At 30.2% G+C, this 26168-nt stretch overlaps 1 protein-coding gene and 1 long non-coding RNA gene across 2 annotated transcripts in view; one reads left to right on the top strand and one right to left on the bottom strand.

Moving 5' to 3' along the window:
• Positions 1-26168, top strand: part of LOC121129099 (neuroligin-1) — a 49830-nt gene that overhangs the window by 8045 nt on the left and 15617 nt on the right. The window contains exons 2-4 of the mRNA XM_040724774.2: positions 8475-8828; positions 16084-16259; positions 21807-21981. Coding sequence (XP_040580708.1) covers positions 8475-8828; positions 16084-16259; positions 21807-21981 — 705 coding nt within the window. The remainder of the gene's footprint in view (positions 1-8474; positions 8829-16083; positions 16260-21806; positions 21982-26168) is intronic.
• LOC139907281 (uncharacterized) lies at positions 1186-1746 on the bottom strand. Its single transcript, XR_011783763.1, has 3 exons — positions 1621-1746; positions 1382-1560; positions 1186-1327 (listed from the first exon to the last, which is right to left on the bottom strand). It is a non-coding gene; the product is annotated as an uncharacterized lncRNA (long non-coding RNA).

The following is a 26168-nucleotide window of genomic DNA, read 5'->3' as shown; positions in this document are numbered from 1 at the left end:
CATCAACTCTTGCATCCTTCAATCTAAAAGGATGTTCTATTAAGGAAATTAGGGCATTTTATTATGTGACTATGACATATAATTTATTCATTTAGTTGATACAATTTGACGGAATTTAGTGAAACATTTGTTCTTTAAAAAAACAAAAACTTGCTATTTGTTTTGAAGTAGTCGTTAAAAAATAACTTTAATTTAAAATTAAGAGTTGTCTAGCGAGTAAAACATATATGTATGTAATCCGTACATCCATTGTTAAGCTAAGAAAGAACCATGTAGCAATGATAGATATTATTTAAATATCGCAGGAGTTTTAAATGTAGAACCAGGCGTGTGCGTCATATATATGTACGAGGTGTATTCATACAGATAAAAAATATAGAGTGCTTACTTGAGGAAAAAATTGAAGGGAGAGATACCTGATATATATAAACAACAAAAGGATCAAAACATTCAGACATTATATAGTAAGTAGACGTTTCGTCTTACTTAGTAATGTGATTTTAGGGGCCTAATGGATTATCAACATAGTTCAAAATTTCCTCTTTCCTCTTATCAAAATGGCTAGTATAAATATGAAAACTGGAAAATGCAAATGGTTCTTTGTTATTTTTATAATCATTCATCAATCTCAATTTTCACTGTTAGGAAGGAGTATAATCTCTTAAAGGAATCTCCATGATTGGTGTTTAAATTCCCCTTGAACGTATAAAAACATTATGAAGAACATTTTCATAATTGATATTTTCTTATAAATTCTTAATATTCTCTTTTGTTCTCATAAATACTTATTTTAATAATTTTTTTTTAGAATATCAAGGACAAATAAACATGTAATCAATGAAATATCATTTATTCTATAAAATATTAAATTATAATAAAATTAAGTCTTTCAACCCATTATTGATATTTTTCAAATTATTAATTCTTAAATTGAATAAGATATGTCAACTATCAAATATAACTACTATCTTGATTTAAGGATGTTTCTTTTGCCTCTATTTTTTCACAACCACCAAGGATTCCATTGTAATATATGTATGTGTAATGACTATATTTACAGTTGGCCTTTTTTCAATCATGTCATCAGAATTCATTTTTTTAGTACTGTCTTCTTCATAAGTTCTTCACTTTAAGATTCGTCGATGGGACTCCACTTTTTTTAAAGTGCATTTGGGGGGGGCACTGCTCCATCAAGAACTAAAAGAGTGCACTTAACTTTGTGCTTAATGATGTCAGAGTCCTTGAAGTGCTTAAAACATATCCTTGACCATTTGGTTTGTTTCCAATCTTGGCGAAGGCTTTAGAAAGCACTGGGTTTTTAGGATATCTGAAAATAGATGGTTATAATATATATGGACTATAAAATTAAGTAACAACTAACAAGGATGCCAAAACATATGATTGTTTTATAAAGTTATGAAAATAATGATGGAAAAAGCTTATTTTCACATAATTGTGGTTAAGCTCACATTTCTTCCACAATTTACTAGCAAGATCGTGCTCTAGGGATCAAGAAAAAGCCGGTGTTCTTGAAGTACAATTGAATCCAATGCAAACAGGCTACGAATAAAAAAATAAGAATGCATCAAGTTCCAATGATATCTACCACGATAAACTTACCTAATACCAAACTCCTTTTGTAAAAATTAGAAGGTTATTTTATCACTAATTATTAATTTATTAAGATTTTAAGAAATATTATTGATAACTGAAAGGTTAATGTTGACATAATAACTGAATGATTTGATCCTTGTGTCGTTTTTATTGTTAATCAGATGAACGCTTCAATAAATTGTCCCTGGGATACTAATGAGTAAGCACTCTTTACTTTATATCTCTATGACTTTACAAATTTTGCAGGCAAGACGCATTTGTTATGTTCGAATTTAATTTTTTTTATATTAGTACACTCTCTACAAACATATATTTACTGGTTCAGCTATGTAATATGTTTATTTTATTTATGAGAGGTATAACAGGTAGAAATATTTTGCGCGTTTGGCAATTTTTTGTTATTGAAAAACATGAATCAAAGTATTTGCATCTAATTTTGTGAAAAATCCAAAACACTGGAAATGTTGACAATGGCATAGAGTGAAATTGTTCTTAGTAAAAAAAAAAAAAAGTTCACAAGTAGTACAAACTCTTCTAAGATTGTTTGGAAGATGCTAATGACGAACCTCGCTCTGGACGCTCAAGTTCTATGAATGCTATGCACAAGGTCATAATGACATATATGATATATATCTATCAAAGCAAAAACAAATAAAAATGCTTTATATACTTTAATGGTACTCTATGCTTGAGTGACATAGCATAGAGGACAAAATACTTGGAAGAGGTCAATCTCTTGAAATCAATGAACGTGAGTTCGAATCCCGGTCACTCCTAGAAAAGGAAATATATGTTGTATTTGAAATATATATATGGTGTATATTTCCCATGTCAGATGGTTTCAATCGAGTACTAAAATGTCTATTTTTACCTAATCCATGCTGTTACTTTGACCAATAAGGGAGACGGGGGTTGGGAGATATTACTACATTGCATATAACAAATATTTCTTGTTTGTGAATTTGATTTAAAAAAAATGCATATATTCCATTTAAAAAAAGGCTCATTTCCACCTATTACGTTGTAATTTTTGTCCTACACCCCCTAAAACAGTGATCCTGTAAATATTAGTATACAACACGGTGTTATCTCATTTACTTCTCATGTATTTTGTTGTCAGATATAGGCTTGTTTGTTTCTTTTTCCCCTAATCAGTGTTCTGCAAGTTGATTGCTAGAATATAAACCTTCTCTTGTTAAGCTCAGGGCTCTGACTAGGATTTTTCTTTCAAGAGTATGTTATTAATTTTTAACAAAAATGATAAAATTTGACATTTTTTGAATGTTGTTTTTTCTTCTTAAAAATTAAGATTTTTTTACAGAATCAAAATACTGAAAATGTGAGATTAATTGAGTCGTTAGTTATTAAAGATATGGAAATGATCTAAAGTAAGCAAAATCAAATAGGTTTTCCTCAAAAAGACGCCGAACTTTGACTAGACTCTCAGTTCAATAGCTGACTCAATTTTTCCTAAATTTGTGTGTAGATTAACTTCAGTATATTAATGCCAATTTAAGTCATGTGGCAGAGCATGACAAAATAAAAATTAAATTATTTCGTAAAATATATATGCTAATTGCACAACTACATATATTGCGAAGCTGATTTTTACCACGTTATTGACAAAAAAAAAAATATTTTCTCTGCTAATCCCCCTCATGCTACAATTGTTCCGGAAAGTTTGTGTTGGAAATTACTGCAAGCTATCTTTTGAAGGGTTATTTATCTAAAATGTTTATTTAAAATGGATAAAAATAACATTTTTGAAATAATTATGTTGTAATTAATCTACTCACAAAATTTGAATATAATTATATAAAAGTTGAGTTTGATGTTAAAGTCAAAGCTTAGTTCAATTTTGGCATCACTTTTTGATGCAAATAAGTTAAATTTTGCTAAATTTCGGCACTAATATCTCTGAAACAAACAAATAAACCCATTGATCTTAAACTTTCAGTATTTTTATACCTAAATAGTATCCACACCCTGTAAAAAGTAAAAAAAAGTAAAGTTTGAAATATGCGTTATCTTTTTTTGAAATTAATGAAAAATTTGCCGTCGAATAACACAAATGACTTTTTAAATTTTTATTAATAAAATAAAAGAATGACCTGTTTAGAAAAAGATGACTTATGTTTTTAAATATTATATATTATAACAACAGAACGTCATTTTTGTCAACAAACACTGTCTTTTATATAAAATATTATGAATTTGACAACTAAATTTTTTGAGAGGGCTGTACTCCCCTCTCCCTGTAGTTACTGCATGGTTAAGCTGTGAACAACTATTAAATAATGGTTTCATAATTCAGAAGAATTGGCTAATTACTAACTCATTTTGGATCTTTTTTATTTTTGAAGCTAAGGTTAAAAGATACATCACAGGTAGGTCCCTGAGAACTATTTGCCACATTAGTTCAAATAAACCATCACACCAGGAATAATTATATCACATAACAATCTTCTTTCTGTTTATCTACTTTTCCTAAACAAAAAATAATAATGAGTAGTAGACAAATTCTTAGCAAATATGGGGCTGTTCATCATTTAATAGAAGGGAATTATTCGCAGCATAGCGAAAGCTAATTCCTTTGCAAGAAATAGTAGTAACAACTAATTAGTAAAATTGTAAAAATATGCGACTAGACGAGTGGGATATTTTTTGTAGTTTCAATCTGAACAATTGATTTTTATTCAAAAGCTGTTTTCATCATTCTTTTATTCTTGAAGAGAGAACATCAAACCATAAAGTTAATTAAAAAAAATTGAATACGAAAAACACAAACAATACTCAAGTATTTAATTTTGCCTATGATTTTTCAAAATTAGGGATCAACTTTTGAGTGTGTGTTTGTACAAAGTAACTAATACTCAACTGACAACTGAAGTTTATAGCCATTTTAGTTGCGAGTACTTGTTTTAATCAATTTTGCTATAACACAAATAATATTCGATTTGAATTAAAGCTTTAAATCCACTTTGAATTTAAATAAAGTTGGTCAACAATTAAAAGATATATGAAATGTTCAAAAATGCTGAAATGTCGTCTTCTCATTTGACAATGGAAAATATCTGACACGGATACGCTTTGTCAATATCAATCTATCAGAAATATTACTTATATTTATCAACATTAGCTTAAATTGATCCATATAATGACAAAATGAGTTATTCATTAATCTTAGGCTTTGGTGATATATTATGGGATTATGGGAAGTCATTGTAAATATATTAAATGAAGTTTATATTTTATTTATTGCTTTAATTTTTTTTTTGGGGGGGAATCTATTAATAAACTGTAAAATTGACACATTTAATTATGTTTTAATATTATGCATTTTAATCCATCTTATTTTGTTTTGTTCTTAATGGAGATGTCTTCAACAATTAGGCATAGTTATCCATGCCCTAAATCTTAAATATATCGATTACAAGTTACGATTGTGCACAATTTGCAGACAAGAAATGAGATAAAGTACGTTAAATGAAGATTTTAGAGTATTTGACAAAGAAGTAATTCCATAATTGAATATTCCTTAAATGGTCGATATAACTCAGGAATCTGTTAATTAAAATAATTAATTGATTATAATTATTTGGGGCAACTTATATATCTCAAATTCCAACAAGTATTGACTCGTAAATAAATGATAAATGTCTATTTTTAATTGATCAAAATGAATTTTGGTAGTTTTAATAACCAGACGTATAAACTTTAACTTGTACAATTGGCTTATACAAGCTGTAACTTGTACACAACATAGACATATCTGCAGATATAAATACATATAGCATATATCAATTCACAACTATAAAATAAAATTGACATTACTTTCCTTTAATTCCTAAAATTACTTATTATGTATCCCCTAGATTTGCCATAATGATCTTAAATATGTCAGAAGTTTGTAATAATAAAACTTAATATTATATGTTGACAAATTTATTTTGAATTTATTTTCATCATGAGTATGGGACTGATTAGGACAAATTGTTTTATTAATAGCCCATCACTATGTGTAGCTATTTAACAAAGTCTTTTAGCATGTCTGACTGTCAGGCTACAGAAGCTAAAAACTGACATACTACAACTTTTGATTAAATACGAATGTACATTATAGATTTATATATAGATTAATATATTCTAATTAACTATATATCTTCATCTAAGACAGACGCATTAGTACTGTTGGTAATTGACTAATAAAGTATTTAATCAATCATAAAATTTAATGATTAAGAATGTGTTTAATTAAAGTAGATAAAAAATGAGTTTATTAGCTTTATTCCTTTATTAAAAAAAGTATTATAAGATTGTATTTTACATCATTAATATAAATATAGGAGTTAGGAGTACATTCCGCAATTTGCTTCTTAAAAAACATTTCAGATGTATTTAGTCAACAAATTTCTCATAGTCTTTTTGAAAGAAAAGCTAAAGTTTGGAAGCATGCTAACAATCAATCAAAGAATTCACTCGTAATCCAAATACAAAATGGATACTAATAGTTCTAATACACTCACCAACCAAGAAAGGTATCTTGCAATATGCAAATTAGTATACATATATTTATGCAGATGACGTCTACAAATAGTATATGATTAATGAATAACTCATTAATTAACTTAAAGTATATTTAGTCTCTTTCATAACACTATCCATTTGTTTAACTGCAAGACTTTTGTATGTTTGATTTATACATTTTTTATTTCAACAGTTCTATATGGCAACTGTGATGAAACACACTTACCCACATTAAATGATTATTAATGTGGTTACAAGAATTAATTATTTTGATCCGCTTCAAGTAGTGTCATCCTATTGTCACCAAATGAAAAAAGTTGGATACTTCATATATTTCCCGTGCATAACATTTTTTTTTTGTAAATTTGTAATTAAATACTAGGAATGTTTGTGTCTGAAATTTTTGATTTCCTGTCCTGTTCCAAAGGAATTCTGCCCTGACACAGGGGGTCCAAATTGTCCAAAATTGTATCCAATCCAATTTCAGAGCTTTCTTGGATGTTGAAAAAAAATGAAATTTTTTTCTTGGCCTAGTACTATTAATTATAACTCACTTCATCTTTAAAAAATTAGTATACATATGTATACGAGAATCGTTTGAAAATTCCGTGTAAAGTCCAAAAGATGTTACTGTTGCGCATCGAGGTTATGTCTAGCTAATATTATTTCTTGGAAGAACAGACACTAACTTTGAGCTAGACAAGTCCAATTTCTTTTTGTTTGGTATTCGTTTAAAAAAGTCATTTTCCGTCACGATAATACACCAACTCAAACTTCATCCGTTGTGGTATCAAAATTAATGGAAATTGGGTTCCAACTCGAGATGCCACAACACTCTTCTGTCATACATCCCCATATCATGGATTTTATCAATGATTTCTGGAGTAATAACCTCATCCAACTGCCTGAAAGTTAGTGGGTGTTCTTTCATGAGATGCTACTAAATAAACATAACCTCGATACGGGCCAGTAGTGCCATCTCTCGGAATTTGCACGGACTTTTCTAACAACCCTTCTACGTATATCTTATTATTACATTAGTAAAATAATTAGTTAATATAATCTGCGTTGTAAAACTACACTTTAAAACGTATATATATATTAGGGTGTACCGTAATGACAAAAGTTGGGAATTTGGTATCGCCGGATATCTTTTATTTTGCATTTTATTCCTCCGTACAAAAAAAATAACCATCCAAAGTCCAAAAAAATGGTCCTTCATGGACGAGTTTTGATTTTAAAATCCGTAAAATGTCGAAAAAAAGAAAATTTTGATGTTATTTCTTTAAAATTATTAATTTGAATCCAGTAAAAGGATTTTTATTTTATTAAGTATTATAGATGAAACATATAATATAAAATATTTCTCTAACTTGTCTCAAAGGATGAATATTTTAGTTCCGAACATGCAGACAATAAATAAATATTCGGATTTGGTACCTCGTTTAACGCGCATTTATTTCGACGTTTCCATTCATTTTTAATACTCAAATCTCGTTTTTGTTACCAAGTGTCCAATATATTATTTTTAAATATACTTTCGTTGCTCCAATACCTTTCAAAGTCGATCCTTTTATACCAAATAAAACAAAATATGGTTAAAATTAAATAAATGCCATTAATTTCCTTGGATATTTGGTTAAGGTTTTATTTTATTTTATATGTAGAACCCTGAAACAAAGTAAATTTAATAAATATTACAAAAAAAGTAAGTTATGGAATTTTTTTCTAAACGTTTTTCTGTTTAAAAATCTCGGCGAGATTGCATGTATTTACATTTAACAAAATTATAGTTCTCGAAAGGCATTATGCATTATTTTCTTGCATCCTTTTGCTATTTTGTAAATACATTTATTATAGATATCTACAATATATCAAAATAATATTTAAGATTAATATTATTAATTATTTTAGAATCAAAGAAATTCAATACTCAAATGCTGAATAAATATGTTTTTTTACAACTTTTGTAATTGAAAGATTTTAATTTTTAATAATAGCATATAATATATTACTTATAGGATGTATAAACATATATATTTTTTATTTTGATAAATGCTTTAATTTTTTGTTCAAATAATAATATGATAATTCATTTGATATGTAGAAGTAATAAATTTATTTTGTTTAAAGGCTCAAAATAGAGGGGATCGCAGCCTTTATTCCTTTATTTATCCTTTTAATATATGCACGAATATATTTGATTTAATTATTAATAATATAAATCAACACTATATTCTTATAACTGTGCACATATTTTCAACATTTTGTACAACATGTAATCACAATAGAGGAAAAAAAATCATTTTTTTAATTACTCTTTCTTTGAACAGATGGTGCCCGATTTCAAACAGAGTCTCTTCCCGTCGTGGTCTTTATTCATGGAGAGTCATATGAATGGAATTCTGGGAATCCATATGACGGCTCAGTCTTTGCCTCCTATGGTGATGTTATTTTAGTGACGATTAATTTTCGTCTTGGAATCTTTGGATTCCTGAAGCCAACGCTCGGAGAGCATGTTATTAGTAATTTCGGCATTTTGGACATTATTGCAGGTCTACAGTGGATCAAGGAAAACATTCGTACCTTCAATGGGGATCCAAATTCAGTGACACTCATAGGACATGGAACTGGGGGATCTCTCATTTCCTTTCTCATTTTATCACCCGTTGCTCAAGCATCTAATGGTAAGATGTAAAAAACAAAAATTAATATTTAAAGACAACCTGTTCATTAGAGTGGTTTGATTCTCAACTTTTTTCGAATTTCGCTTACGGATAGTTCAGTAAAGTTGTCATATGGTATGAAAATTATCCATGCAAATTATGAAAAAAGGAAAAAACTCTTTACTCAGTGAATATGGATAACCACAATACATTTTTAGTTATTTTGCATTAATAGTTTTGATAGACATTTTTCTAACCTATAAAAAATATTTAACATTTTTTTTTCTGAATTGTTATATTAAAGATAAAAAGAAGAGAAATAAGTTAGTAAAATTTCATGATCTGCGTATAGCACTCCATGATTCTTTTACATTTTCAGAAAGGAAAAAATCAAATTTGTCATATGTTATTCTCTCTTTTTGCTCCATGGGTCAGCTTTAAAAAAACTTTCTGAATATTTTGAATAGGTTACAATAATGTCTATTATAATTATTTTATGCAAAATAATGATTAATGCTGTATTTTAATCTTGAAAAGTAGGAAAGTGAAACTTTGCTTAGGTTATTTCCTTACCAAATCTCAATTTTTCCGAACTAGCTGTAATCGTAATCGAAAACCCGGCCTACTGTACATGATTTGACTATTCATTTATTGTAACGGTCTCATTTCAAATGGATTATGCTGCGAATAAACTCTCAGGGCTCAAGGATTTCGACTTTCATATAAACATATATATGTTTACATTTAATTATTTCCCTGGCTGCTGTACACATGTAAGGGGTTGTTGTTCTTTTAAACGTTTGCATTTTTTCTGGCCCCCTTCCATAGAAGGATAACTTGAAGAACAATAGATAGTTGGCAAATGTACTTATATGAAAGCCAAGTACCCACAGTAAGTTATGATTCTTGGGGTTGATAGCAACAAGAGTCAAGTTATGGCGCTCTTCATTTTCAAGCAGGGCCTGAACGTCAACGTCAAGTGCTATATCATTTGAATGGGCACCAAAGTTGTTCCCTAGATCTACAGCACTATGAAAGACCCATCTTGGATGTGGTAGCATGACGGGGCGCTCTTTCACAACAACAAAATAATACTCGATTACCTTGATTCTGAGAATGCGATGTACCTTGGCCAAGTTCTTGGCCATCTAACTCGCCGGAATTGATCTCTTTAAACTAATTTGTCTGAGGTAATGTTGATCAGATTTCCCATGAAGGTCCCCACACCTCCACAAGAGGTGGGATAAGGAGGGCATTCCAATTTTTACCCAGTAGGACGGTCAAGGATGCAGAGAGACGTTTCCAGGGACGTTGTGAACGTTTTGTCCAAGCTAACAGCAATTTCATTAATTGGAGGTCAAATTTATGTTTTAATGTTGATTTTTGTAAAAATCTTCATCAAATCAGTTAAGACATTTAGTCACAGCAGCGTTTTATTTTTTATATATACATCAAATACGCACTATTTTCCCTCCTTATTTTTTTTTTTTTGCCCCATCAAAAGCTATATTTTTTATTAGTAGAATAGTTATTGGACTAGAAAGAGAATTGAATTAAAAGAATCCTGTAATAAATTGCTTAAATAATTAAAATAATTTTTGGATTTATTAATTATTATTTTCTGATGACATAAAATTAATTGATCCACCAAAAATATTCATCACACCATTGATTTAATAGAGTTCATTTTATAGCTTTACTGCCCTGAAAATAGCTCTAAGTTGGTCAAAAAAAGGAGAAGGCAAAATAAAAGTACGTGCTCAAATTATTATAAGGTTTGTACAATGAGACAAACTGTACATTAAATATTCAAAATGTGAAAATGAATATATGTTTAAAGGAGGGGAAAAAGAGTATATGTTGGTAACTTGCAAAATATATACCGAAAGTTGCCTAAAAGCTAAAAGTTTCATTAATCGGGTGATCTTTGGTTTCTTCTACGAAGTCTGGTCTGATTTAATAAATTTCAACTAACAACTTGGAAAATATTTTTGTTCGCTATTATTAATTCTCCCTACTTAGGTAATTCCAACATTATCAATTGGATTGAGTACTATAGTGATCTTGATCCGCAGATATGTCGTCTCTCAAAGTTACTTTATTTTTTATACACGTATGTTTTTTTATGTTTACTTGGACTTAGAAATTCTTTACATCTAGAATTGTAGCCTTCGTTTCTGGTTTATCCCAAATGATATAAGCACAAATCATCAATACGTCTATTTATTCCTTATTTTATTGTGTGAAATGTTATAAAAGGCCTTTTTGGTCACGGCACCATTGTTTAAATGGGTAATCAATAATCATATAAGTGTATTATTAATAGTCATGATCTATTACGACTTTTACAACGAGGTAAATCGTAAATGTTTCCAACCTTATATAAAACTACAATATTTACAAAAATTGCTGGACCATTAAAATATATCGCACAAGGGGGAATGCACAGTCCCCTGATTAATACCACCAACTGATAATTAATGGACTATCTCAACCTTGATTAAAGATAAATAATAATAAAAAATTGAAGTTATACAAAATTCGATATTTCTTATGGAATTGTTTTAGTGCATATACATACACAAACCGTTTCAATATTTAATCAGAAAATCCCTGATTCTAACGTTTATTCATTTCAATGAACTTAAAATTAAAAACTTTGATATTAATAACTAGAACTTGTACAGTTCTATATTCTAGGAGGGTGAGGCTCATGACTATAATTTTTCTGTTAGGGGTTGACTGACAGTAGATGCTTTTTTTTATTTATGTTACTTTCTGAAATTTTTCAATGACATTGCTTTGATAGGGAAAAAATGAATATTACAAGACTTATCATTTATTACCGTGTCCATTCATTTTGATGCTTTTTTTGTGCGTACATTTTTTCAACGGGCCTCTTTTCAGCACTGATTATTTTAGTTTGATTATTTTATACCAAGTTTAATTTCAGTCATATCTAAATGCCATAATTTTAGGAGAGGGTTCTTACAGACTACATCTCTGTTTAATTATTTTTTTTAAACATAAATTTTAATAAATTCTTATGTTAACATTTATCTATAAATGGAATAAATATGGAATATTTTCACAAGATCTTGGAAAAGAAATATAGTGAAATAGATAAAACTATAGTTTAATCAATATTGTATTAATGTATTCATTTATTGTTGTCGCTTGAAAAGAGGAGGAAACTTCAGGATGTGGTTATGGTGTTTAAAGTTTTTAATGGACTGACTGATTGTAATATAAAGCCCAAAGTAAGGTGTACAACACTAGGTTGTCTTCCAATTTTTACTTCGTTCAACCATCGGCAAATACTAATGACCTCTAAAATAGCTTTTTTAATCGAACTATACGGATATGGAACAACCTCTCCGAAGAGGTGAGAAGAACGTCTTTATTTTGCGGTTTTAAGAGACTTTTAAAAAATAATCCACATCTACTTTAATTCCACACCACATTATACCATTTCATTTTACCATATTATTTCATTCGATTTTATCATATTGTTTTATTCTTCTTTATCATAATGTTTTATTATATTTAGTCGACAAAATTGGGCTTTTTTTAGCCACTAGTAGAAAACAACCAAATAAATAAATTTATTTGTAAAAATTAACAGAAGTAAGGGGAATTTTGATCGTAGTGACAAGGTCTATGTGGAAAAGAAGAACACAGAAAAAATTACGCCAAAAACAACCCTATAGAAAAAAATCATACTGAAATGATTATTAGAAGTCACATAAAAAATAAACGATTTTAAGCACAAAATTTTTGAATGTTGTCAAAATTTTGCAGTTTTAGTAGAATAAAGTGGTGGAAAGATCATTGTTTTGGGCTGGAACGACCCCCAAATGCCCCAATAGTTAGAGCACTGTACTGTATAGTGTATTATATATAATTTACATATAATGTACGAACGAATATAATATTCGACCACATGATTAATTCATCATCTATATTTCATTGTAATCAAATAATATCTTAATTATATACTAACTTCATTTTCATATTATATGAATTATTCAAACATACATAATATAATTGTGAATTATACATGTTTTGAAGTGGATCAAGGTTTATTTTTTGGTACTTTAGTTTACTTTATTAAGCTCTCTTAAATACAATTATCTTAATATATAAATATATGGAATAATAATGCCAAATTTTCAAGTCCTTAAGTACTTTTATCTAATATACTGGTTTATTTTTTATCAGTATTTAACCGTCTTTTGGTTGCTATTAAATAATATTAACTAGGGATGAGTTTGAGTATATTTTTTGGAACCGGGTAGACACATGTAATTAAATTTTGGACTCGGTTAGAATCGGATATTTACCCAGTTGAATACTTGTGAGTAATTTTTAGGTATATAGTCTTAATTATAAAGAACCTTCAGATGAACATAGGCCCCACAACAGGGGAAGGACCTGTATAAAAAACTATGAACTACTTTTTTCCTGAGTCATCCCTCTTGCACATAAATACTCGTACAAAAAGGAAAATATCCGAAATTATCCGTTATTAGTGATAGATACAGATACGGCAAATAATATAATGTCTATATCTTGACAATTTTTATTGCTACTAAATGTTTAGTTTATGTACCTACTACTAAAAATATTTGTATGTCATTTGTTCAATACATCCTAAATGTAGTGTAGTTTTTTCTGAAAAACATAAGAATATAGACTGAAAATTTTATATCGTCTACAGTTAATTTAACAGTAAAAGGGGATTCCCCGATTCAAAAATCCTTCCAATGATGTTAATACTTGCTTTTTGGAAAAATCATCCATAGTTTTTGTGGGAAACACTCGTAAAAACAGTTACACCGTTGATTTGAAAAAAAAATCTACGTATGTATATCTGAAAAATCTCAATATATATGTCACAGTAGAGATTGAAATCCAGTAGAATCGTTTATTCTCCTAGTAGATATTACAATCTTATTATCTCCTAGAACAAATTATAATTTTACTGAGGGAAACACGTTGTTATCTTTATTGTATCAAGCCACCTTTCTCCAAAAAGAAACAGAAAAAAGGCCCGTAATCATATAGTAGTTAGCCAAATAAGTCAATAATACCAACTGCTATATATCTATTATTACTCCCAGACTATCACTGTATATTACTTCTTCACCATTTTTAAAATGAATTACATATTATTGAAATCTACATAGTATTTTATTCGATGTTGTATTATAACATTGCTTAGTAATATTTGATTAAAAGAGTAGTTATATTAAGTTATTATATTATTTCTGTGAAGAAATAGCCAAAATTCCTTCCTATAAATAATAAAATGGGCAATATAAATATTATATAAACGACGAAGGATCAACAAGAAATTGTATTTCTGATCTTTTGGAAACGGACCATATGTATAGAATACCTTATTACTTTGTGTATTTATGAAAAAGAATAAATTATGAAGTAGCCATGACGTTTCAAGGGAGAAGAGGGAATTGACAGCTGAGAACTATCAGTACATACATGGGGTATTTTTGTGTTGGCGAGATAACGCCGTGGAGATAGTAGCATTGATAATTTGAAGAGGTTGTGTGTTTTCGAAAATATGACACAAATTCAGACCTCAGATGATTTGTTCGTTTATACCGTAAGTTTCCCATATATATAGAATATATCACTTAACCTCAATCAAATATTTCTATCCCCTTTGACTTTTTTTATTAAGTTATTATCAATACATTCAAGTGAATGACTGCATATGAATGTGAATTATTATTCACAACGGACCGTAGCAATAGTATTCCGTGTCTCCTTCAAAATGCTTTGAAACCTACGTACTGAAGTTTGAACGGTTTTGATTGGATGTGAAGAGGATGAATGATATATTCTAGAAATCTATTACGAGACCCAGCACGATCCTATGAATGAGGATGATTTTGTAACTTGTAGGATTCAATCCAGAGTAGAGTTTGAAACAGGAGAGAGTAAGTGATGTTGGAGAAGGGAGTTTGGGCACGAGCAATTTACTTATAGTTGTTGTTTACGTAGATTTGAACTGTAAAAAGAGGAAGGGAAGATAAAAGAGGATGATGAAATTAATGATTGTCGATGAAGAAGAGGAGGAGCAATGACGGTATTTACTTGTATTTCCGAAGGTATGAATAATATCAACGGATTGGGATTCCATTTCTACTCACTATTAAAGATTTATCACGACGTCATTTCTAATCCATAAACACAATAAATCATTTGTATCCGTATCTCACCCATCACAAATCATCATTGTAGAATAGGACTGTAATTCTACTAGGAAAATCAACTATTCTACTGGATTTCAATCTCTACTGTGACATATATATAAAACTCAGGCTGGTTCTTAAAAGCTAAATTTCAAATAGAATATTAGAATTTTATGAGAGTTTTCGTTAGTTGAAAATGCAGTATTTCTCAAGTTGTAAGGGATGTGTAAAACAACTACATGAAGAGATGGGGCACACAACAATCTTCAACAAGTACTTTATAAAAGATATGAGTTCCCAAATCTGAAATTAAAAAAAAACAAAAATGAATTATTGCAACGAAATGGAAATTTTCGCTTTTTGTAGTATCTTAATGATTCCTAACATTCAAAAGTTGAGACATTCCATTTTTTTAAAGGCAAAATAGTAATATACTGTAATAAAAGTAAAAACAATCCTGGAGATTCCTGGAAAAATGTTAAAATCTAAGGCCAGCATAAAAATCACTCCAGAAGGAATGCCATGCAAAATATGTAACATTGAGAGACGAAATATCTTATGACTAGAGATGGTTTTTTTGTAAGAAAGTAAGTGAGAAGGCTGGAGTGAGATGTATGGTACACCTGAATTAAGTCCCTTGTTAATATCAGCTGCCTGTCTCTTGATTTTGAGGGAGAAAATGAATTACTGCTATAAATAAAAGAATCTTTTAGATATAGAATAGCATTAGTGCATGAAAAATATTGTAATTATAGATATTTATTTTATTATGGATTTTTAAATCAATTTACACAAAAGAAGAAAGGAAATAATTTTTCTTTTAGAGAGATATGTTTATACACCACGACTTATTAAATAATTAACAAAAAAGAAGAAAGCGCACACGGATAGACCGTTTTTCCTTTTCTATTCGCAATACTTAGTCTTTCCTTTACATACGTCTCCTCTTTACTGATGACTGAAATCACTATAAACTTTACTTGAGACGTTAGTTTGATTGATATTAACAAGTTAGAAAATTCATGTTTAACTAACTCAATGTATTTTTTTTTTTGCAGATTTATTCCATAGAGTGATTATGATGAGTGGTTCATTTTTATCCTCAATGGCACTCACACATAAGCCTTCAGATCTAACTTTACAAGTTGCATCACAACTTCGTTGCCCTCTTGACTCAGAACCTCTGATGAATTGTCTTCGGAATAAACCTGTTAAAGAACTCTTGCATGTGAAGGTAATCCTGGGGTTAATATGGGTTAATATTTTAATGAAATTCCATTTGATTGGTGTTTCAGTTAAATAGAAAAACATCTTTAGTCTAATTTTAATAATAATAATAAAAAAAGATTACATATATTGTTATACATAAGTTAATATAAAAAGTGAGTCTTTAGTAATAACATCTAACAAAATAATTACGTCACCCAAAATAAATTTAATTTAACCAGATCAACCAACACAATTTTATAGAACTTAGGATATAAGTCCTATATTTTTACCAGGAAATATTGGAAATCAATTTTTATTATATTAATTGATCCAATTCCCATGCAATATGCCCTTATATTTTTTAGGTAATTTTTGTAAAAAAAATGGTGCACATCAAATTCAAGTATCCACATCATTTAATAAAAGTCAAATTCGAGCTAAAAAAATATTATCTCTCAAATACGTGTTATTTTTTTTTACATTTGATCATATCTTCTTCTATAAAAACCATATTTGACATTGTTTTTGATCTCAGAGAACTGAATTTATCTTATTTCAAAGTGAATTAAATTTTGAGATTAGAATAAGTTGCCCCCAGCATTATCATTTCAATACTTTGTGGGGGGCAAAAAAAAAAAAAAAAAAATGTCGTTAAGAGTAATTCACATTCACTAACAGGGGGCTTGTGATCGGTTTAGAAGGCGGAGAGACTGATTCAAGAATTTGATCATACTTTTTAAAATAAACAAGATAATATTTAATTGTTTTGAGGAGGAAATTAAGTCATCGTTGGGCCATCCTTTTTATGATTAAGTATTCTGCAAGTGCCATTTTCAGTACCCATTTATTAGAATACCATTTTAAATGCATCACCATGTTTTATGATTTTATAAAGAGTCATAAATATTATGAGAAATTCATTGATCATAAAAAGCGGAGTTTCTCTGTCAGAGTTCAATTTGTCGTGTCACTCATAAATATGTACTCGTGTAGTTATATGATCAAAAAGGTATTTGACAGAGGAGTTCTTTATACAAGGAAAAATACTTTGACCTATTTTTGCAACTGATTAAACATATATTTTAATCAACCAAATTGATCTTTTTAATAGAACAGTGAATTTTGTTATACCTCTTCACTGTAGTCCAATAATCATTATTTAGAAATAATGGAAATAAATTATGTTAATGAGGGTTTTTTTTTTCATCAGAAAGCTTGTAAAAAAGTAAGAATAAGAAAAATCAACTGGACATTAAAAACTACTTAAATAGTAATAATATTTAACGCAATATGTGAATGTCGTTTGTACATAAGTATACACTCGTATGGATGGTATTATGTATCTAAATAGTTGGTAAAACTTATTAATTCAAATATATTAATGTATAAAAAAGTTTTTGTATTTTGGATATTTTTTCAAATGATTATTTTTAATAACTTATTTTCAAGATATTTGCAATGAACATTAGTTTTAAGTTATCGAAGTTTAGTCAAACAATTAAAAAGGTTTATACCATAGAAGTTTTGCATTCCAAATATAGCAAAATTAATATATGGATGATCCAATTTTAAAATAATTGATTATTTGCTCAACTTTCCCCCCAAAAATATTTTTTAGTTAATTTAACCATCAATACCAGTACAACTATGGCCAGGAGCTAGACTTTTTGAATGTACTCGAGATTCATGGAAGCATAGTTATCTTTTTGACAGAAGTCTAATGTACTCCAATCTGTTGTGGGACTTTCTACAGACCTTTAACTCTCCATTGCATAAAAATTGAAAAGTCCAATGGATTAATATCTGGGCTCTTTGTCGGTCAAAATTAGAAAGCTAGGCTTTCTGAGCTTTGCTTATGCTTAACATTGCTACCGACCAATTGACACTTGGACACAATGTAGACTACCCTGAGAAGGACTCCAGTCTGCTCAGCAATATTCTTTCTGAGAGGTCCCGTGCAAGGGAGTGCATAAATCTCAAATCCTTTATCGTTTCGTTGCACCTTTTTTTTTTGTTGGTGAAATCAACTGCTTTAGTGTGTAGCATAATAAGGGTTTAAACGAGAATTGATTGGTAAGTAATTACATATCAAAATTATATTAAAAAAATACTCATTTCCAATAATTAGAGTATCAGAGGGTTCACTTAAAAAAAATATGTACATAGTTCATAAGTATATTTTGTGTTCAACTTATATTTAAGTAATTTCAAATTTCTTATTAACCAATCAATCAATCAATCAATTATATAATATGTTGGGGAAAAAGTAATTTCGTATTTTTCGCCTTATTTCAATTCTTTATAAGAAGTCTTACAATCATACGATTTAAGCCAAGTATGCCCCGATAACTTGTTGCCAGCTAGAATCCAACATCATAATGCCCTTTTCGTAGAAGCCCTTGTCCTTATTTGTTAAAAAATCGCACAATCGATTTTCATAGGCCTCTATTGAGGTTAATTTTATACCCCCAAGCGCGTTGGCCATAGACAGATACAGATGGTAGTCACTTAGTTTCAGGTCTGGAATGTAAGGTGGGGGCATAAAAACTCATCATCCAAGCTCCCGGAGCTTTTGGCGTGTCATTAAAGAAGTCTGACATTGTCTTTATGATATCTTATTGTCTCTTATTCACCAATACTGGGGCTTTTGTTCGATCACCACCTTAAAAAGGCCGATATGTTCACAGTAGAGGGAAGAATTGTGCAGTAAAATTTTTTTCTCAAAAACCCTGTCTTGATGAAATACGGGTCCTCTCCTATTCAAGTTTCCTTTTTCGACGCATTTTTCACTTTAATGTATTAAAAAAGTAATACCAGGTATGTGCCTATGAAATGAGACTTTATAAAAATTTTTGAACGTTTATTGTGAAAAAATGGTTACAAATTTAATTTTCAAAGTATACGTTTTCGCTAGCCACACATTTTACCCATCTTTCAGGCAATTCATGGATGCCTTTCCAAAAAAATTGTTCGTCTTTGGGTGCAAACCAGCCATTGATCCATTTTTTGGCTTCAGCGTGAGAATTGAAGCTTAAATAATTCAGTGCGTGGCCCATCGATGCAAACAAGTAATAATCGGAAGGAAACAGGTCTGGTGAGAAAGCTGCATGAGCAAGAGGTTACCAGTTGTACGATTCAACAAGCTGGTGGGGGGCTATAGAGCGATGCGGTGGTGCGTTGTCATCATGGTAAATTACCTTGTGTTGCCTGATTTCATATTTTGGGCGTTTTTGTTGTATAGTATTGTTCAAATCGGCCAATTGTTGTTGGTAGCGATCACCATTAACAGTTTGACCGGATTGTAGAAGGTTATACCATATCTTCATCGAGCAATGCATGCAATTCGGCGTCTTTAAACTTTTTAAGTGGCTGGCCGCGCTCTTCATTTCTCTCGTCAAAATCACCACTTCGGAATCGTTCAAACCATCTGAAGCACTGTGCTCTGCTTAGAACATGTCCACCGTAAGCTTCCACATGCAGTTGATGGGCTTGAGAATCGTTTTTCTTCAATTGGTAAGAGAAAATCAATGATGTCTGCACATCGTAGTTTGTAGGCACAAAATTAGACATTTTTACGAACGAAAAATGTGACTTGTTGAATAAAACTATACTAACAATGAATTTTTGTCGAAATAAGAATTTTGGTTTTTAGAACGGTTTATAATGTCTAACTGGTGACACCGAGGGACCAATAGCCGAAATTCTCATTTGATAGCCACATACCTAGTATATTGCAAATTTCTTTCACTAAGACACCCATACTCGACACTCAATAATTCACGACTTAACCAACCAAGCGTAATACTTTCATAAAGCGTTTGTAGTATCCACTCTGACCTTTTAAAAACCTTATTGTATGATCTAATGATGTGACCAATAATGAAGAAAATATATTTAGTTAAATAATGGTGGGAAATGCGAAATTACTCACCCCCCGCTCCAACCCCACTTATTACATAATTTTACTACATAAATACACTTTAATAATAGTAATAAAAACGATGCATTATATATTTTTCTTAAACTGCATCAATCTTTACACACATCTTTGAATGTAAATATTGATCATTGCTGCTACATACATACAATATAATAATTATCATTATGGCAAATATTAACCTATTAAAAAAGACATAATAAAATCATTACTATTTTTTGCATTTACTATCACTACTAAACACTTAAATCAAATCAATCTCGTCTTTATTAAATGCATCAAGATAAGATAAAAAATTACTTATGTATTTAACCTTTTTATTGATATAATTTTTTTCTATATCAAATTTATATAATTTGTGAAGCATATTTATTGTACATCATATTATAAAGAAAATAGTTTCTAAATAGTGTTGAGACTCTATCCGAGACCGAATGATTTTATTCTGTCTAAAATGATTTTCTACCGACATGGACCAAAATATCGGCCCCTCCCCCCTACAAAAAAAAAATTATAGAATCCTGCAGACACCACTGGTTTATCATCCATTTCTATCAGCATTTATTCAGATTAATTCTTTGGAGACGCCATTTAAGTTCCAGTGAGATTCATTATCAAAATTTAAGAGATATAAATTGACAAATTAACTCACCATATTGGAGACAAATTAAGTCTCATCAGTGAAATGAAGGTTTTGCAGGTGAGATATTTTTATCTAGCCAAAGTTCAAGAACGATTCTCGAGCGAAATATCAGTCTAAATGGCTCTATGTAGTGGAAAATGGGCATCACTAATGGCCATTTGGAATTATTTTAAGATCGGTGTAGAAACATATCCACCCTTTAGGATGTTGTCCTTAGCTCTCTTTAGGGTTGTATTAGTCCTTTGACTGATTGACTAATTAGTCTCTCCCCTCCCCCCCTTTAGTCTTTTTTTTTATCAGTCCGTTATTTCTTACCTTTTTCGTCTTTCAGTCCTACGGTCCCGTATTTTCTCCACTCATAGCTAGGATTGAATAATATTAAAACGGAGAAATTATAAAATAATAGCTAGAACGTATAATGATATATTCTAGCCACACACCTCCTACTTTAAACTTCAATTACATTGTCTCTTGAAAGAAGTTAAGTTGAACAAATGAAATGACTTAGTCAGTAAATGACTCAAGGGAGTCCTTTAATAGTAATAGTATCTTCTTCATTTCATCAGTTGTAGTTACCATAAAATACCGATAGGGACTAGGAATTACAAATTTTATTAGGACCGGATTGATAGGACTACAACCTTTTAAGTTTTTTTAGACAGACACTTTTTTCTCATAGAAATGTTGCAGTGTATGATGAGATCTTATGAAGGAAAGACTCAATACAAACCCCCTACGACCGGTCTCGCCATTAATTCTAGAGACAAACTAAATCCACTTATTTGAACATGTCTCTCTAATAAAGAAAATTAGAAATCAAAGTAAGAGAGTTATTTAAAAAAAAAAATGATCTCTCTCCATTGAGATCAAAGAGGCCAAAATGAGATTGACAACTGATATTTGCATACAAATGGAAAACTATCAATACTATTCAGACGAAAGGGACCTTATCCTATTTTAAATTAGGTTTTTAATTAAAAGATTTTTCATAGATAAATGTGCCAATGTACACAACACCTTTTGGGCCAAACGTGGATGGGATTGTCATAGAGGACTCTCCGGAGAAACTTCTTCGTCAGGAAAAATATTTAAATATTCTCTCAAGATTGGATATCATGTTCGGACTCACCTCATCAGAGGCATTTCATCAATTCCCTGCACCTACAGGTAGGAACGTTTTCCTTATAAAGATTACAAAGTAAATATAAGTTAAATACTATACATATGGGTTTTTATAGACATTCAAAATTAACATTTATGAATAAATACATGACTTATTTCTAGATAATTGAATAACAGTGTATCTGTTTTTCTTCGCAAGTAATCTTCTTGTACAACAGGGAAAAGTATGCTTCAGATATTATCTTTTAAATTAAAATAAATAACTAAAAACAAGCCGAGCATTTAATAAGTATTTAGTGGCTAGTTATATTTCTATGTACAGTAGTACCTCGGAATGCAAATTCAAAAGTGCTTTATTATAATGAGTAAATACTACGTCTTTAACAATTTTTAAGTATGCTTAAATATTGTGTGTTCGTCGTTGTTTTTTATCCTTAATTTCAATGAAATAAAAGAGGAATCATTGCTAAAAATATTATGGTTAGTTGCTCTCACTTTCAAGGACATATTTTATACAGCATATTTTAATATTTACAGCATTTATTTTAAGATATTCCTCTCTAACAGTTATATAATGAGGATAACAGCTTTAGAAAATAAAAACTCGTGTTTAGGTTGCATCTACAAAAAGTAGCTCTCACTTTCAAGGACATATTTTATACAGCACTATTTATAACTTAATGCTTCATATCTTTAAGAAAAAGAATAAATTATGAAAAATCCTTATCTCATCAAATAGTGAGATTACGCCTTGTGAGGGAGAAGGACTTGATCGATTTATAAGCTGGGACTTAGAGGATGGAGAAAGACGGCTTAGAAACTCAGTCTTAGCGGAAACTAAAACACTTGTTGAAATCAATTTATTTACACTACAATAGTGTTGTTACGATATCAATATTTTGAAACTGATTATGGCAATAAAATTGATATGCTATTTACATACTAAAATAATAAAAAAAAAATATCGGTCAGGGAAGTACTCATAAAAATGTCTACAATGAAAAAATTACGCAAAAACCTATGTGAGGTCTTGTCCCCCAATAACTATTTGTTTTACATGTCGTCTAGCTTAGAAATCTGAGGATTTTTTTTCTCATAAAATACTATCTTTTTTTTTGGCGTTGCCCGGGACATTAAGAAATTAAAATTAATTCTGAAGATATCTTCTGTTTTAAAAAGGAGATTATTAGGTTTAGAAAAGAAATTTGATCTATCATTTGCTCATCCTTCATATTATTGACAAAAATCTTTTGTCTTATTCACCCTCTTTTTTTTTACAAACTAAATTTGACAATATTCTTTAAAAAAAGTTTGCAAAGATTCATACCCATATGGAATGAGAGACATTCTTAAAATTTTAGGGTCTTCAATTTTTTTTAAATGAAATAGTCGTTTCTTAGTCAAAAAATAGGATATTAAAAAAATGCGATTTAAAGGCCGCCATGTCCTTGAAAAGCCCCCCCCCAAAATAATTGTTACCAGGACTATCTCTTGAGCCTTTAAAACCACAATGATTTTTTTTGCAAAATCCAAACATATATATACACACACCCATATTGACATTCGAATTTAATACATACTGCGACAAAGAAATTTTTTCCTTCATTCAAATTAATTTTTTTGTGCTAATTAAGGTATCAGGTAAAATTTAAACAATGTTCCGATACAAGAGTTATTTTTCTAGCGCATTGTTAATTTGATCAAGATCGGACGAAAAATGAGTAAACAGGAATAAAAAAGGCTAAGTGTTTCGGATCTTCACGACGTGGATGTTGATCCAATAAGAATTTCAGGCATTGTCGATGTGACTTTGTGAACAGTCTGGAACATCAGGGTGGCTAAGGAGAATAGGAAAAGAGTCAAAAGGAAGGTAGGAAGTGGAGGAAATGGTTTGAAGTGAGATTAAACATTTCAGAAGTCCCCGGAGGCCAAGATCAAGGAAGATCCAACAGCATCAATGCACCACTTGGCTGAGGAGTTCAATATGTACGAGATCACCATCGGGAGGACAAGTCATGATGACCTCGGTCTTAGGATCTTTGTCAGGACTCCAAAATATCTCCTCACCGACAGGATGAAGGCCTTAAGGCTTGAGAGATTAAAAAAAAAATCCTTAATTACTCGAAAAGTCATCCGTCGACTGTGAAGATCTTCTCAGACAAGAAGATCTTCAAAGTCGACCAGGTTTTAAAACACAGAAACGAGAGATTTATAGCAGGATCACCTGAAGAAGTCCAGGACACCTTCAGGACAAAACATCCTCTTCAAACAATGTGGTTGAGAGTCGTGGACTTTGATGGGAAGAAAATGGATCCTTTATTCTTCCAGCCAATAAGAAAATCGAGGCTGAGCCCTAATATAAGGTCCTGAGGAAGAAAATCTTGCCCTGGCTGTAGGTTAACTATCCTGAGATCAACTATGGGTGGACCCAAGACTGTGCCCCCAACCATACGGCCTTGAAGACACATAACTTCTACAAGGACCACTTTACTGTCTTCTGGGACAAGACCTTCTGGTCCTCTTTCATTCTTGATCTCAATCCCCTCGACATCAGTCTGTGAAGCGTCTCAGAGAGCAAGATCGGGAAAACATCACATATAAATGTAAAGGTGCTCAAGGCCAGCATCAAGAAGCATTGGGCCAACATTTCCACGGATTATATTGTGGCAACCTGTGCCAAGTTCTGACCTCGTTTAGAGGCTGTGATTGGGGCTGGAGGCAGCCATATTCAATAATTCTTGCCAAGATAGATTGCTAAAAGTTTGTTCAATAATATTTTTCATTATACTTTTCTAATAGAAAGTTATGAAGGTTTTGGTTTTACTTCTTCATCCTGGAAAATTTCCCTGTCTGTATATATTATGCCATTTTTGTATTAATTAAGATTTGGGAATATTTGTAGTTTGTATCTAACTTAGTATGATTTTGTCATTTTCTATTATTCCATTTTTGGCTTATACTTTATGTAATATATATTTTCACATCATACAGTTGCCTTATAGATATACATCATTATGTACAATATATAATTATGCAACTTCTGGTCTTGTTTATCCTTGTTCATTAATTCAAATCTTGGTTGATCTATTATTATCTGTATTTACTTGTACATACGAACATATGTATTAAGTCTCTTTGAATATATGATATCCATATATATATAATGTATATACATTACACTGGGTACAAAGTTTCTTAATGCTTCTTCTGTTGTGTACATGTCCCTTTATTGAGTATCCCTTCCTATAGATATGGTATGTATACAAACATAAGATAGTTACAAGGTGTCAAGATCAAATCGACGCTTCTTTAAGGCGACAATTTCGTTAAGATGCAGCTATCTGATGGTGTTTCTTTTTTTTGCCGGTTTAAAATATTGTTGTTTTAACAAACTTTAGTGAAGTTTTGGGCATCATCATAACAGATGGTCCAGATAGAAAGCAAATTGAATTTAAAGTGGAGAACGGTGTTGCGACGTGACAATAACTTTTGTCTACAACAACGTGGAGATTTCAAATTGGGAGGTCTATACCATTGATATTTTGATATCAATATAATCTTTATATATATTATAATATAAGGCATTTTATGATGATGTTAAAATAATTCGTTTCCCAAGTCATTGGAATAGGGACGTAGAAAATCATAACTATAAAGCATCCTTTTTGGATCGAAGTTACAAGAAAATTTTGCAGTAGATCAACTTTTATTCGTCATTGCAAGACTTTTATGGCGTGGCGAAGTGATGTTTGCCATATTTTTAAAGATCATTTTCAAGATTTGGCCTCATTATTCAGAGAATATATATATATATAAACCTTTAGTTTGTTGGGAAAAAAAAGTTTTGCTATTTCTTTCATTATTTAAAAAAATAATATCAATTGACTTTACAACAAAAAAAAAAAAAATACGTTCATGATTTTTTACAAAAGTCCGTCTCAAACAAATGGGCATTTTTAAGATTAAAATGGTACCAATAGTTGATATGGCAAAAGAATGCATACATTTTGGATTGATTTTATATAACTATGGATTCTTACGGAATTTCTTTCACCAATAAAACTGCCTCATTCTGCCGCTCTGGCTCATATAATCAAATTAAAATAATATTATTTGGTTATTTTCGGGTCTACTTATTTATCCTTTTTTGTTCCTGATAAATTCATAGATATATTTGAATAAAGCAGATATTGTTAATAAAAGTTATAGAAGTAAAAAGGTGATTCAATATG

This window comes from Lepeophtheirus salmonis, chromosome 14 (genome assembly GCF_016086655.4).
Source record: "Lepeophtheirus salmonis chromosome 14, UVic_Lsal_1.4, whole genome shotgun sequence".
Taxonomy (NCBI): domain Eukaryota; kingdom Metazoa; phylum Arthropoda; class Copepoda; order Siphonostomatoida; family Caligidae; genus Lepeophtheirus; species Lepeophtheirus salmonis.
The sequence above is the reverse complement of the archived record's forward strand: the minus strand, read 5'-3'. Positions and strand labels throughout refer to the sequence as shown.